Source organism: Eretmochelys imbricata, chromosome 3 (assembly GCF_965152235.1).
Source record: "Eretmochelys imbricata isolate rEreImb1 chromosome 3, rEreImb1.hap1, whole genome shotgun sequence".
Lineage (NCBI taxonomy): Eukaryota > Metazoa > Chordata > Testudines > Cheloniidae > Eretmochelys > Eretmochelys imbricata.
In genome coordinates, this window is record NC_135574.1 from 68568504 (window position 1) to 68584736 (window position 16233).

Sequence of the window (16233 nt, forward strand, 5' to 3'; positions counted from 1 at the left end):
CAAAACATGATCTTTTGAAGCCAGTTCATGCAATGGTAGTCATTAGTGATTTGGGGTGAAGATTTATAATGAAGGATGTTGATAATCTGGTCACTATAACGGAAATAGTGTAAACAATTAATAGGCAATCAAGCATTCCAAGTTACCAGTGAGATTGTGAAGATTGGGGTGGGTGGGTTTAATACAAAAACCGCATGTATTGTTACCTGGGAATGAAATATAACTGTTTATTCTTTTTCTTGCAAGTAATTTTGTTTCTTGTTGGTGTTGCATATAGAGAAAAGTTATGAGGCTGAAAGGATTCAGTGACACTTTGAGAGCTTATTTTAGACAACGGAGTCAGTTTATTATATAAAATGGTGTGCTTATCTTAGAGGAACAGGGGGCATGTTTTTTTCGGGAAGGGGGAGAGGGGAGCGGTTTATGCCTCATTCAAACTAAGAGTACAGAAAGGTGTCAAATTGGAATCAGCATGAGCCACTGTAAAAATATCAGAGGACTTAAGAGGTGAAAACAGGCATTTGAAAGAATAAAGATACTGATGCAAACCTCTCATGGGTGCCTAGAAAAAGTGCATCAGATGTCTCGTAAACCTTCACTATTTGTGGCTAACAAACTTTTTTGGGGGGAGCTTTTAGAATAAAATAATCCTGCTACCCCTTTCTCAAGAAGAGCATAATAATGGTGTTAGGCAGCTGGTAAATCAGTTTTGAAGAGGTTGCTACCATGAAGATTAGGTGTTCTCAGACAGACTACAGAGGCCCAGTGAGGTTTATGATTTACAAGGCAGATAGCAGAAGTAATTTTACTGATGAGCGGGCACAGGTCACAGAACTGATCCTGACATCTAAGTATAAGAAGCTATTTTAGAGATTACAGTTTGACTAAACTATTAAAAACACAGGATGGCAAACTGCAAATGTTCCACGAGTGTACAAAATTATAAATAATTTTGCATTCACCCTATAGAACAAATTATTCTAAAAATTCAGAAGTTATATAATAGATGTTAAGGAACTACGAACAATGTATTAGGCTTTCACCCACAAACTACAGGGCAAATTCATTCAGGATCTGGGCCACAAACATGGGGAGACATACCTTTCCAAGAAGCTGTTCACTGGTCAGTTTCACTCCCTCTAATCAGCACTCAGCTTCAGTCACTGCTCTGCCAACCGGTTCCTTGCAGAGGGATCACAGCTGATCAGAGGGAGTTGACCCAGCAGTTTGGTCCTGCATCAGCGGTACTTCAAAAAATGGAGAAGGGAAAGAGAGGCAGGATTACAGAGGAATGACAGGAAAGGAAGGGGAAATTTAAAAGAATGGGAAAAAAGGGAAAAGAAAGCGAAGGGGGAAGAGAAAGAACTGTAAAGGAACAAAACGGAAAGAAGAGAAAAAAATCTGTATTTTGTGTCGCACAGTGCAGCTGTTAGAGGGTAACTGGTATGGGAGAGAATGGGCAAGAGTTACTATGAAACTGCCTACAAAAAGTTTTCAATTGTATACTGGTCAAGAACCTCCATCGCTCTCCCCACATTATTTGTGAAAATGTACAGTCTGTATGTCTGGAAAGGCAGAGAAAAGGGGAGGCTTTACTCATTGACCCTCTGTAGAATCATAGTTATGTATGACTGGAAGGGGCTTCGATTGGTCATCCAGTCCCCTGCACTGAGGCAGAACTAATTATTATCTACACCATCCGTGAGAGCTATTTGTCTAAACTGTTCTTAAAAACCGCCAGTGACGGAGATTCCACAGCCTCTATAGGTAATTTGTTCCAGTTCTTAACTACCCTTACAGTGAGAAAGTTCTTCCTAATGTCGAACCTAAATCTCCCTTGCTGCAATTTAAGCCTATTATTTCTTGTTCTGTTCTCAGTTACTAAGGAGAACAAATGTATCACCCTCCTCTTTATAACAACCTTTTATGTACTTGAAGACTGTTATCATGTCCCCTGTCCCTCCCCCAGTATTCTCTTCTCCAGACTAAACAAACCCAGTTTTTTCAGTCTTTCGTCATAGGTCATATTTTCTAGACCTTAAAGCACTTAGCATACTACAGGCACTACCAGAAATAAATTATTATAATTAAGAAGATCACTGAATTTGTTGTGAATATTTTAAAGGGTAGTGTGACCAAATGGATTAACTAATGTACATAAGCAGGATTCAGGTTTGGTATGCCAGCCCTTTTTTCCCTGCTTTGTACATCAGTATCAAGAGTGTAGATTCATATATTCTAAGGCCAGATGGGACCACTGTGAAATTCTAGTCTGACTTCCTGAATAACTCAAGTCACAGAACTTTCCAGAAATAATTTCTGTTTGAATTAGAGCCTATCTTTTAGAAAACATTCTAGCTTGATTTAAAAATTGCCATTTTTAGAGAATCCACCACAACCCTTGGTAAGCTGCTCCAGTCACTGAACCTTGCTATACTTTTCTCTGCTAGATTGAGGCATCCATTACAACATATTAGTTCCCCATGTAGATACTTACAAATTAGGATCAAGTCACCCCTTAACTTTATCTTTGTTAAGCTAAATAGATTGAGCTCCTTCATTCTATTTCTATAAGGTATGTTTTCCAATCCTTTAATCATTCTCATGGCTCTTCTTTGAACCCCCTCCAATTTATCAGCGTCAACATCCTGACCCAACAGGACTGCAGTCTTCTTTACACTTATAGCCTGCAGGGATCCAAGGTGACTGGCTCTGCACCTGCGCAGGGAACCCTCTGACCTCTGATGCCACACTCTGCTCATTCACTCCCATGACAGTAAGACTGCAGAGGGCTCTGACACCTGATCCATGAAAGCACAAGGTCCCGGGAAAGCAGGCAGGGCGGGCGCTGCATTTCCACTGACTGTTACTCATGAATATTCTGTTTGCCGATTTCAATGTGTCAGCTGAAATTGACATTTACCAATATCTATCTATCTAAAATCATATCCTGCCAAGCCTACCAATGCAGAGGTAAAATAACCTCTCTATTCCTGCTCAAGATTCCCCTTTTTACATATCCAGGGATCACATTGTGGCCATAAGACTGCACTGAAAGCTCACTTCCCAGGACAGGCTCTCCCATCGTGTAAGGATGGCCAACTTTCTTTGTTCCTCAGTGTATACATTACTATTTGGCTACATTAATATGCATAGTGTTTGCTTGCGCCCAGATTTCCAAGTGATTCAGATCACTCTTCATCAGTTACCCTCTTCATTATTTGCCACTGCCAATTTTTGAGTCATCTGCAAACTTTACCAGCGATGACTTTTTTTTTTCAGGTCATAATAATAATAATAAAAATATTAAATTGTGTAGGGGCAGGAACTCCTCCCTGCAGGACCCCACTAGGAATACACCTGTTCAATGATGACTCCACATTTACAATTATGTTTTCAGACCTGTCAGTTAGCCAATTTTTAATCCGTTTAATGTGTGCCATGTTATTCTAGTTTTTTAATCAAAATGTCCAGTGGTACCAAGTCCAGTGCCTCACAGAAGTCTAGAATCATAGGTTTAGAATAGACTGCAAGGGTCATCTAGCCTAAATCCTTGCCAAGATGCAGGATTTGTTGGGTCTAAACCAGTGGACGGCTTCCCGCAGCTCCCATTGGCCGGGAACGACGAACCATGGCCACTGGGAGCTGTGGGCAGCCTTGCCTGCAGACAGTCAATGTAAACAAACTGTCTCACAGCCCGCCAGCGGATTACCCCAATGGGCTGTGCGCAGCCCGCAGACTACCCACCACTGGTCTAAACCATCCAAGACAGATGGCTATCCAGCTTTCTTTTGAAAGCCTCCAGCGAAGAAGCTTCCACATCCTCCCTAGGCAATCTGTTCCATTGTCCTACTGTTCTTACAGTTAGGAAGTTTTTCCTGAGATTTAATCTGAATCTGCTATGCTGTAGTTTGAATTTATTGCGTCTTGTCCTGCCCTCTGTGGCAAGCGAAAACAACTTTTCTTCATTTTTTTATGGCAGCCTTTCAAGTATTTGAAGACTGCTATCATGTCCCCTCCTTAATCTCCTCTTTTCCAAACTAAACATATCCAGTTCTTTAAGTCTTTGCTCATAAGGCTTGCATTCCATCCCTTTGATCATCTTTGTTGCTTGCCTCTAGATCCTCTCCAGTTTCTCTACATCATTCCTAAACATTGGTGACCAAAATTGAACACAGTACTCCAGCTGAGGCCTAACTAGCACCAAGTAGAGTGGTACTATCACCTCCTGTGATTTGCATGCTATGCCTCTGTTAATGCAACCTAAAATTGCATTTGCGTTTTTTGCAACAGCATCACATTGCTGACTCATGTTGAGGTTCTGTTCCACCACAACTCCCAGATCCTTCTCAGCAGTCTAAGAGGATTACATCAACACTATTACTTTTATGAACCAAGTGTAGTGTGATTTGGTTTTCAAACAGAAGGAGAAAAGAGCAAAGCTGAGTTTTCAGTTAATACTTGGGAACTTAGAGGGAAGCAAAAAAAGTACAGAAAGAAAACGAAAGAAAACAGACCTCATTCTACATAATAGGTACACTAAAGCTGGTCAGAAAAATTTCAACGAAATTTCTTTTTCCATCAGAATTTTCCAATTAATTGAAATCAAACCATTTTACAGAGACTGATTTCAACAAAGATCCAGAAACCAGCCAGGCAGACTGCCTAGAGTCGGGTCTCCAGGGCTTCCAAGGTGTTTGGCTCTGGGACAGCTCACTTGGAGGGCTTCCCCAGAGCTGGGACACCATTCCCCTTTATAGAGAATATCAAATGTTTTGGTTTTCATTCTGAATCAGAATTAAACCAAATTTTTAAATATCAAACTCCTTCACAAAACAGAATACCTTTCTCCACCCGCCTCTATTCTCAACATCAGCGTTTCCTGAAGCTAGTAGTAGTGTCTACACATGCATGAGACTACCTCCCTAGTATTTAATAAAAAACACAGAGCACAAGAACAAATGCTTTGAATAGACTACCTTTAAATAGAAAGAATTCTTCCCCAAGGTAACAGAAATTGAACATTGCAACTTTGGAGACTGTGGCCTCTGTTTCCCCAACACAGAAAGCCAGGCTTTGAAGACGATCCAATGTGAAGGGTGCCTACTGGTAGAATCTTTCAGCTAGAGAAGTGGGTGGCTATAGAGGAGTAGCACCACCTAGGGGTAGGACACAGCTCCTTCACAGGGAGGAAGCTGGCTGGTGGTTACTTCTGGCAGCGTGCAATGCTCCTCCCCTGTTCCCAACCCACCCTTGGTAAAAATTAAAAATGGTATGCTGGCAATGAGGAATCTCCCCCACATGTGGAGGAGAGAAGACATGAACCCTCCAAAGCTGGGAGGTTCAGGACCACCACTCCCAAGAGAAAAAGAAGGGCAGTGGTGGTCGGTGACTCCTTCTAAGGGGGGTGGAAGCATCATGTCAGAACAAATCATGTCAAACCAACCTAATTCTTTGACACGGAAGGAGGAAGCTGTAGATGTGATACAGCTCGACTTTAGTAAGGCTTTTGATACTGTCTCACATGCCCTTCTCACAAACACACAACAGAAACACAGTCTAGATTAACCTACCATATGGTGGGTGCATAACTGGTTGGAAACCATACTCGGAAACTAGTTATGAGTGGTTTACAATCAAGCTGGAAGGACATATTGAATGGAGTCCCAGAGGGATCTGTCCTGGATCTGATTCTGTTCAATATCTTCAACAATGATTTAGATAATGGCATAGAGAGTACACTTATGAAGTTTGCAGATGATACCAAGCTGCAAGCATTTGGGAGTACAGGATTAGAATGTAACAAACTGGAGAAATGGATTGAAATAAACAGGATGAAATTCAGTAAGGATAAATGCAAAGTTCTACACTTAGGAAGCAATAACCAATTCCGCAACTACAAAATGTGAATTACTGCCTAGGAAGGAGTACTATAGAAAAGGATCTGAAAGTTATAGTGCAGGTGTGGGCAAACTTTTTGGGCCGAGGGCCACATCTAGGTGGGGAAATTGTATGCAGGACCAGGGCAGGGGGTTGGGGTGCAGGAGGGAGTGCAGGTTGTGGGAGGGGGTGCGGTGGGCAGGAATGGGCTCAGGGCAAGTGATTGGGGCAGAGAGGGGTGCAGGAGGGAGCTCAGGGCAGGGGGTTGGGGTGCAGCAGGGGGCTCAGGGGAGGGGGTTGGGGTACAGGAGGGGTGCGAAGTGCAGGCACGGGGCTTAGGGCAGGGGTTTGGGGGTGCAGAAGGGGTTCGAGATCCAGCCCGGCGCCGCTTACCTAAAGTGGCTGTGGGGTGGCAGCAGCATGCACCGGGGCCAGGGCATGCTCCCTGCATGCCTGCCCTGGCCCCACACCGCACCGCTCCAGGAAGTGGCTGGCACCATGACCCTGCGCAGCCCCTGGGGGTGCGGGTGGGGGTAACAGGGCTCCGCGCGCTGCCCTTGCCAGGCCTCCAGGTACCTCCCCCAAAGCTCCCATTGGCCACGGTTCCCCGTTCCCAGCCAATGGGAGCTGCGGGGGGTCGTGCCTGGAGGCAAGGGCAATGCACAGAGCCCTCTGCCAGCCCCCACCTTGGGCCCCAGGGACGTGGTACCAGCCGCTTCTGAAAGTGGCGCAGGGCCTGCAGCACTACGGGGGGCAGTCCCACGGGCCGGATCCAAAGCCCTGAAGGGCCGGATCTGATAGTTTGCCCACTCGTTATAGTGGATCATAAACTAAATAAGAGTTAACAATGTAATACTGTAACAAATAAAAGCAAACACCATTCTGAGATGTATTACCAGGTTTGTTGTAAGCAAGACATGAAAGTAATTCTTCCACTCTACTGAGCATTGATAAGGCCTCATCTGGAATATTGTGACCAGTTCTGGGCATCACGTTTCAGGAAAGGTGGATAAACCGGAGAAAGTCCAGAGGAGAGAAACAAAAATGATTAAAGGTCTAGAAAACATGACCTATGAGGGAAGACTGAAAAAACTGAGTTTGTTTAGTCTGGAGAAGAGAAGACTGAACAGGGACATGATAACAGTCTTCAAGTATCTAAAAGGTTGTTATAAATAGGAGGCAGATAAATTCTTGCCTTGTCCTCAGTGGTTAAGGAGAACAAACAATGAGCTTAAATAGCAGCAAGGGAGGTTTAGGTTGGACTTTAGGAAAAACCTCTAAGGGGAGTTACGCACTGGAACAAATTGCCTAGGGAGCTTGTAGAATCTCCATCACTGGGGGTTTTTAAGAACAGGTTAGACAAACAGCTGTCAGAGATGGTCTAGAAATACTTAGTCCTGCCTCAGTGCAGGCGACTGGACTAGATGACCTATCAAGGTCCCTTCCAGTCCTACATTTCTGATTCTATAATTAGACAGGGATTTAGCACAATAAGACCCAGGGTACAAGTGTAATCTAAAAAAATATTACAACAGAATACAGAGTTTTATACAATTATATTAAATTTGTTGAAAATGCCTCTTCTAATCCCTCCATCTATTGCCTCTTCTAATCCCTCCACCCCTTCCTGGCTTTCTTTGCCCCCATTCTGACATTCTCTCCAAACCTGCTCTATCTCCTACTCTCCTTCCCCCACAATAATTATAATCTGGGCTTCATTCTTCCAAAGCTATTCCTTAACTCCACCTGCTTCTTCAACTACCTCCCCATCTCTCTTCTTTCCTTCATCTCCAAACTAATTGAATATCATATTTACAAACATTGCTGCAAGTTCCTCTTTTCCAACTACACCTTGGATCCTCTCCAATATGGCTTCAAGCATCTTCAGTTGATTGAAACAACTCTCATTAAGGGTTCTAATGATCTCTCTCTGACTAAATCTCAGGGCCTCTCCTCCATCTACCAAGATGCCTGCTCCTTCCGCTACCATCCACCTGTCTTTATCTTCTTAGACTGAAAATAGCAAGGACTGTATCTTCCTCTGTATTTGGAAAACATCTAAAACATTGTTAGTACTACTACAAACTTAAGAATAAAAAGATAAGAAAATTCAATTTAATATTCTCAACGTGTCTTCACTGCACTCTGTTACTTTTAAACATTGCTGCTATGCAATAAAGTCTCCCACTTTCTAAAACATACATAATACATAAGAACAGAGGATTAGCAACCTCAAACAACAATTCCCGGGCTTTCAGTTTAAGTAAGCCTATTTTATTTTTGTTGTCTAATATTCCTACATTCATAATATTTCCTTTTGAAAGAATACTTTGGTTCATCCTTTAAATTATCTCAACTTAAGCTACAAAATACACTGAGAAAATTACACATTGCTCAATCTAAAAATAAGTGATTAACAATAGTTGAACAAAACTAAGTTTAATAAATCCTGAAACAATATATACTGAAATTTGATCAATAATTGCACTATGAAAGTCTCACCAATATTTTAAAATAAAAAGTAATTAAGAGCATTTTATACATCTCATGAAGCTTTTATTCAGTTACAAACTACCCTATGTGCTAAATCAGAAAGCAGAAATTCTAAAAATGCACTAATGTTATAGGCACTTATTTCCTGCAACAAAATGAAAGACTAGGGATACTCTCCTAGACAATTCTACTACGATAGAAAAGGCTGTGATAAATAAAGTTATGTAACCAGAGTTACATGAATTCTTCCATTCAATGCAAAGCGTTTGGAACCTTTTTTCCCCATTATTTTACATTATAATAATAATCTGTGGTGTTATCAAGACCATAGTGAACTATGAATTTTGTTCTACAGGCTCAGTAAAGTAGTTCATAGTCTGTTTTTTTTTTTTTTAACTTAAAACTCTGCCACAGCAAAACAAAAAAAGGCCAAGTCAGTCACTTGTTTGTGTTTAGCTGCTGCAGAACCAGCAGAGAAGAGCACAGGTTAGTCCTATTCCTAGAGCTGGACTGACATCACCAACAATAATGCTTACAAGTAAGGAAGTAAGATAAAGAGAGCTCTTTGCTTTGTGGGTAAGTAGAAAGATACTGTTTACCAAAATGGAAAGAGATCATATCAGGAAATTATGCTATTTCATTGTTTTCAAAAGAGATTTATTTTAATAGTTAAGAAAGCACATTAGCATTCCAGCAAACCATTTCTATCAACTTGCATTGTATTGAGAATTAGTAAGTCAACTGCAGCCCTGGTGGGTGGAAGAGGGAAGTATACCATTACTTCCCTTTTCTTCATCTTTTCCAGTCTGAGCACTAGCCATTTGTATTGTTTTGCTCATTGTTAAGAACAGTTAACTGACAGATCTATCTGTAGTTCTCTCAGGAAGCTTTTTGATGCACCCCAATCTTTACTCAGTTCTTAGAGAGGATTCACACATGTATCATATTATGCAAATTTTTTAAAGTCAATTTTCACTTAAAATGCTATGCATTGTACAAATTTTACCAAATTTTAACATAGCAGCACTTAAAATTTCCCAGAGGAAACCAACTATATTGAATACTCAGCCTTTGTTCCGAAGTAACTGATACAGAAAGATCTCATGCTTTTTTCTACTCATACAGAAAGATCTCATACTTTACGGCCTAGTTTGCAAAAGTGACAAATAGTAGCAGCTGTGTAAAGTCACTGAATACCAACTTGTACTTAATCTGTCTACTATCACTGTGGTTCCAGTGCTTGGTCACAGATCAATGCTTCAACAATCCACTGGCTCGATAAAAACAAGAACTGAATGAGGGGGAACTGCTTACCTATTTATTATTTTGGTCATTGTACCAAACTGCACACATGAATGACACATAGCAACCTCCTCCTCTGACTAAATTCCTGTTAATGGTTCCAAAGACACACAGAACACAGCATACAGACTCCAATCAGTTCTGTAATGGCAATTTTATTAAGAACCAAGAGAAACAGAAATAACAGTGTATCTACAGTAGTGACTAATTTGTGATGAAAGAGGTGCCAAGGCTCAAGCAATTTTTTTACTTTCATAAATGACACAGCAAACCTGGAGGTGCCGGGGCTATGAACTGCCAATCCTAGAGATGCTGGGGTTCAGCCCTGGCAAGCCCTGATAAATTAAGCAGTGATCAACAGTAATTCCACCAAAGCAAAGACTTCTTGATGGTGAAAAATGTTCATTAGTAGCAGATGGTGAAAAAAATTTCATTAGCACAAGTGAAGGAATGTAACTGGAAGTTTTCAATCCCATATTTTAAATGTATTAAGATAATAAAATTAAGTTCCATTGCAACTTACGCCTGTAGGCTGAAAAATCAGTCCATCCACTTCATGACTGACTTCTCTGGCAAAACTTCCTTCAAGAAGCTGTAAAAGAAAAACAAAACAAAAATAATATTTCCAGTATAGAGGAAAGTGTTTCATTTGCAAGATTCCACATTGATAAAAGTTCCATAGTACTTCAGTAACCACTTTTTAAAATAACTAGATTACCATTTAAAGCTTGGGTTCAGAATCTGGGCAACATGAAAAATACAAAGAAAAAACAGACCTGGTGGAATTAAATTAACATATTTACAAATAATACGCCAACAAAAGTAGCACGCATGCCTCAAGATATTATACCAGTTTGAGAAAAACATTAGGGTTAGAAAAAGGATGTTTGGAAAACATGATGATTCTATATATTTCAGAAAAGTACTGGTAACACAAAAGCTGTTCAAGTATGGGACAAGATAGGCTTCCACAAAAATGCAATTAATAACAGTTGCTATTTTAAACATATGAAATACTACTTTTTTTAAGATTACATTATATTTGAAAATAAAACAAAACTTCTAGTGATTATATACAAAGCTTTTGTAAAGCAGAATTCTTAACTTCCATATCCCAGTAAAAACTATTGCACTAATTAAAGTCATGATCTGAATTAATATGCTGTTACATATCAAGCAGAGTTTGACTTCTGTTGATGTGAACATCTAGATTTATCTACCTGAGAGAAATATTTACCAAGCCAAACAAAGGGGTCAGTATTTATGTCAAGTGACCACATATCTTAATGTGTACCTAAATATGAAGTCTCTGGGAACAAATGACTTCATGGAAGCTGTGAGTAACCAGAAATTCTGAAAATCAGGCCAGTTATATAGGTATCTAAATAATATTTATTAATTATAATCTTGACTTCTCTATACTCATCTAAAGCTGTGGGCTCCCTTGGCAATGTTTGAAAAATAAATTAACAGATCAGTCAGTTACCTCAAGATCAAATAAAATAGCAAAAACAGATATATAAAACACAAAAATGTAACTAACTTTAGGAAATTTTGAAAATTTTGGCCCAGTAGTGCCTCTCTCAGAATGATCCCATTTAAATGACAGGGACTACTCAGTAACTAAGCTACTACTTAAGGTGAATAAGTGTATCAGAATCCAGCCCTGACTAAGGAATTAATTTTAAAAGCATGAAAAGTTACCAAAGATTTGTGTCTAACAGTAGATATAATGCTACACAGCAGTGTAGCTCAACACACCATAAATAATCAGAATGCTAGTGTCCCACCTGAGAAAAAAAATTATTTCAACTTGTGGCTGATTGTATGTGATAACTGCATGTGATAATTTACTTTTTTTTTTTTTTTTTGCCAGACATACACATTTTATTTTAAACACAAATATCGTACTTGAAACATTTATCTTCACTCTATAAAGAACAAAATATGAGAAGCATCATTCATTATTGCTTTCATTATTCAGTTTTTAGAAATAATTTTATTAAAAACATTTTAAAATAGTTCTCAGATGTGATAAAGAACTTAATTTTCAGTATAGTACTGGATGCTGAGTTGAAAACGATCCACTGAGTTGTTAATTTTCAGTGCTGTAGGATCCACATTTAAAATCTGAAGTCCTAGCACGTACTCAGATAATCGCATAGTTTGAGTGTCTGAAATTTGCAACAGAAACTCATGACCAGCAGCTATTAAAATGATTGAGTTTTTTTTAATCTTCAGAGCTCGACTGGCACATGAAAATCCCAGTATTTAGGAAAAAAACAACATATTAAAAATCTGGAATATTTACTAGATATTGTTCAAAATTAAAAATAATTGTTCCTGCATTTCAAAGTAAATTGTAATGAGTCACTGGTAATCTTTGCTCTAGCTGACCAACGTAACACATTGGAGATCGTGTTAAAAAAACACTCTTGATAAAATATTTTTCTGCACTGCTGACTCTTTCAGGTTATGCATGAAATCTTTAATCGGGATTGTTTTTCATGTTGCTGTCTGCCCCAGACCTGATCTTTGTATAAATTAAATTAAAAAAAAAAGTTAGGATAAGGAAGTATTACAACTGAGTTTAAAAAAACCCAGCAAAACCAGAAAACCCAAATTTTATCATATTAAGAATGTGTTTAATGCTTTCTTATATTCAAATAATTTGGAAAAGCACTGCTTCTCTAAAATTACCAATCCCATTGGATTAGCTCCCTTAGGTCCTTGGCTGCCCAATTTGATCAGGTAGAAACTCTTGTAGACTTGAACTTAGACTCTCCTCAACTTTTGAGGCATCTAAAGATGCACTTTGCATGTACCTCAGTCAGGTACATATACTGCACCCTATTCACATGTTCAAATGTCAATCCCTTTCTGGACAGAACTGTTGGAGGATCTGCCTTGGGACCATCATTGGTTTGCTGACCACAAAAATTGGCAGGGGCTACAGGAGCACATGTAGTCCTGGAAGCTACTTAATTTTCTAAAAACTGATTAGATTTCAAGTATCCCTTTACTTTTTGCATTTGACAGTGCTGTGTATATAATTAATTACACCTCTCAGTATACTACACCCAGTGATCGCCACACTCCTGCATTAAGCCCTACTGACTAAGCCCACATGATGATAAGAGTGCTTAGAGTGGCCCTCTCTTAAGAGAAGTTTTTCTTATGCGCAAAGATAAAATAGGCTTGTCTTTCTGACATCTCCTCATGGAAGTCCAGCCATCAGCTTCAACACCACATGTGCAGAACAGAGCTCTTGATCTTTCCTCCATCTGTCAGTCACCATGGACATCACTATCCCCACATCAGTCAGGCCCATAACCTGGCCCTTAGTTTTTCAGCCATTTTTCTAGATCACCATGTCCAGGCCATACCAAGATCTGGTCTTTCCTCTCTATCTATATAGTTAAAACTGCTACCCAGGTCTTCATCTTCTCAAGTCTCAATTACTGCAACCTCCTCCTCTCTGTCCTTTTCAAATCCCACCTGGTCCCATTTATACCCATTCAAAATGCTGCTACGGAGAAATTTCCTAACTCATCACTTCAACCATATCTTCCCTCTCTTTGCATCTGTCAACTGTCTCCTTGCTTGTCCACCACATCAAACAACTTGTCCTCAACTTTGAAGGCCCTTCATGGCCTATCCCCACCCTACTTATCATGTGCTATCAAGATATCTACTCCTGCCTCTGCTCTGCAAATGACTCTAGACTTCATCACCCAATACCAAATTTAAAAACTAGTACCTTTAAGTCTTCTATCATGCCATCCCTTATGCATGGGAGGAGGTCCCTGTAAGCATCCACAATGTGACCTCATTGTCCTCCTTCAAATCCATCCTTAAAACTTTCCTTTCCCTTGATGCCCACTTCTTACTTTATACGAAGCATAAAGACCCCCTGAATCCCTGCTTGGCGCTTAACTTTCAAAATGTCAAATCTGAACTTCCTTGGTTTTGCTGAATGATATCATGGGGATTTCATGAATGTGTATTGTGAAATCTCCACCTTAACTGAAGGGACAAGGACGTTGAATCTTCAACAAAAATATGCTCTCTCTCTCAAGTGTTCATTAGGCACTGAATTTAAATAGGGGGTCAAAAACCAAGAACAATTCTGTTAACAATTGATGACAATCCCTCATTACTCATGTCATAATTTCTCAAATTTTACAGTTGTCAGAATCTTTCAGTATAATATTCCCAAGAGAGAGAGAGAGAGAGAGAGAGAGACCTGTGAGAACATTAATACCACACTAAGAAGCAAAAAAGGGATTTCCCTCCTCCCTTCCAAAGGTCACCTTTAAGAACCTTGTGGTCTCTGCTGATGAAACTCAAAAAAAATAACTTCTCCCCTTCTTACTATACCTGTTAGTTTTTCCGTCACTTGGTCAATCAGTAGAGACCTATAAATAATGGACATTTGTCCTGTGAGTTGTGGAAGCAGCAGACTAGTTAGGGAGTTATTTCATCTTTTCGTCCAATATGGGAAGCTAAGTTGTGAAGCAAAAAGAGCAACAGGTCGTTTTTCTTGCCTACTACTACCATGACAGAAAATGCCTTACAATTTATTCTGATTGACCAAACCCCAGAAGACAAACTAACAGATAAGAGATAAAGGTTTATTAAGTAAGGTAGTCTTAGTGTGGCTGGATTACAAGGGTTTTGCCATGAGACTTTTATGTTATGCTGAGAGTGCTTGTATATTGCAGAATTTGAAAAAATGTCTAAAACATTTTTATGTTTTAAGCATGTTTATGTTCATGCTTTTATGTTTTAAGAAGATTCTAAAATCAGTGGCATGAACAAAAAAAGACTGCTTGAATTATGAGTAAACTTATATTACTTTTTCACTACCAAAATTTTAATATACGTTTTTAGTTGTACAAACTTCTAATTGTAGATACGCAATATTCATCTTGAAATCAGCCTCCTATCTTCCTGTTTAATTTACCAAACATGTTAACATTTCTAATTAACTTGAACAGTATAATCTATTTAATCGGCACCATGATAAATGGCACACCTGCTTAACTGGGATGACTGCCAGGGAACAAATAAAATGCAATGCATTTCAATGATGCTTTGTGCAAAAAAGATAAATGATGCACACAATCCAGTTTTGCTGGTAAGCTATTCTTAGTAGTTTACTGGTATGAATTTCTACCCGTGAAGCCCTTGACTCACTGCAGGTAGTTTCCTGCTCTACACTGAACACTAAAAGAGGACATATTTCCTCCATATGGTTTATTATTTTAATCATTTTCTTTTATTCTTATTTTAAAAAGCAATTCATGAATAAAAATAATTGTTCCAGCTAATATGAAAATCCTGGCTTTTGATTTGCTGAAAACAACTGTTTAAAATGTACAAAACATGGGGAGACTTGGCGGAAATTGATTTTAATTTTTGTACAATCTCAAGGAATATCATCAATGTTTACTTGAGCATTTTTTCTATTTATTGATTTATATTTTCACTCACTGTTGCAGGAAATTATGGGAGTTGGTCAGACAATTATTGAATGACAGAATGAGATTCAAATAGTGAAACCTTTATAAACTGTTAGAACACAAATTTTCAACATCACATGTAAAAATATACAAAGTAAACATCCTTAAACCAACAAATCATACCTCTTTTTTCTATTCATTGACTAGTCCACTTGTAACAACGCTAATTCAAATGGTTAAATCACAGCACTAGGCCTTACTTTGCCTATCTGTAAATTTTAATCATCAGTGGAAATATTTTTTCATCAGTTTGCGTGCGCGCAGTGAAATTGATGTTTACAGACATTTATCAATAAAAATAAATCCTTCCAAGCATAGTCATGTGACAAGAAGACTTCTGTTTAAAAAAAGATTTCTCTTAAAAAATATTGTGATCTGGAGCAATATTATTTAATCAGTTTGCAAACATAAATGTTACGGCCTGATTTTGATGAAACTATCTCTCAGCCAGTGGGACAGTGTTTCCTGAATAGCGAAAAGTTGAATGATCAGCTTTCTGGGCCCCTATTTCTTCTTTGGAATTTAAAAAAAAATATCTGTTTGACGACGACAGCCAGAGGCAGACGCACACATCCTCTTTATTCTCCTAGAGGATGTTTTGGTGGATAAAGCATTCCAATCAACACAATTTCTAATCAATGGTTTGGTAGCTCTGAGGCAAGGCACCCAATTCTTGTGGATTTTCAGAGGTAATTTCATATGAGAGAGAGATACAGGAGTTTGAAACTTCCAGTCCATGCTCAGACAAATTCCTCTTCTGTCTCTTCCTTGCACACTTTAAAAATATATTACGAAACTGTAGATTTCTACAAGAAATCTGCTGCGTATGAAATATTTATTAGCTTATTTTTACTAAGCAGTGATTTTCTATAAAATAATCTAACGGAAGCACCATAACCAAGATTTTATGAGTAATGTGTTAAATTACATTATGTAACAATCTCTCTTAACTACTTAGCTATTTTGTTTAAAGTTCTGATGCAAAGCATCAGAAAATAATTTTTTTTCCAGCAAATACCAATGATTGCTATGA

The 16233-nt window shown here is 38.9% G+C and overlaps 1 protein-coding gene across 1 annotated transcript in view; it reads right to left on the reverse strand.

Moving 5' to 3' along the window:
- RNGTT (RNA guanylyltransferase and 5'-phosphatase) overlaps positions 1-16233 on the reverse strand; it is a 441453-nt gene that overhangs the window by 188639 nt on the left and 236581 nt on the right. Inside the window, exon 12 of the mRNA XM_077812806.1 lies at positions 10199-10267. Within this exon, the coding sequence (XP_077668932.1) occupies positions 10199-10267 (69 nt within the window). The remainder of the gene's footprint in view (positions 1-10198; positions 10268-16233) is intronic.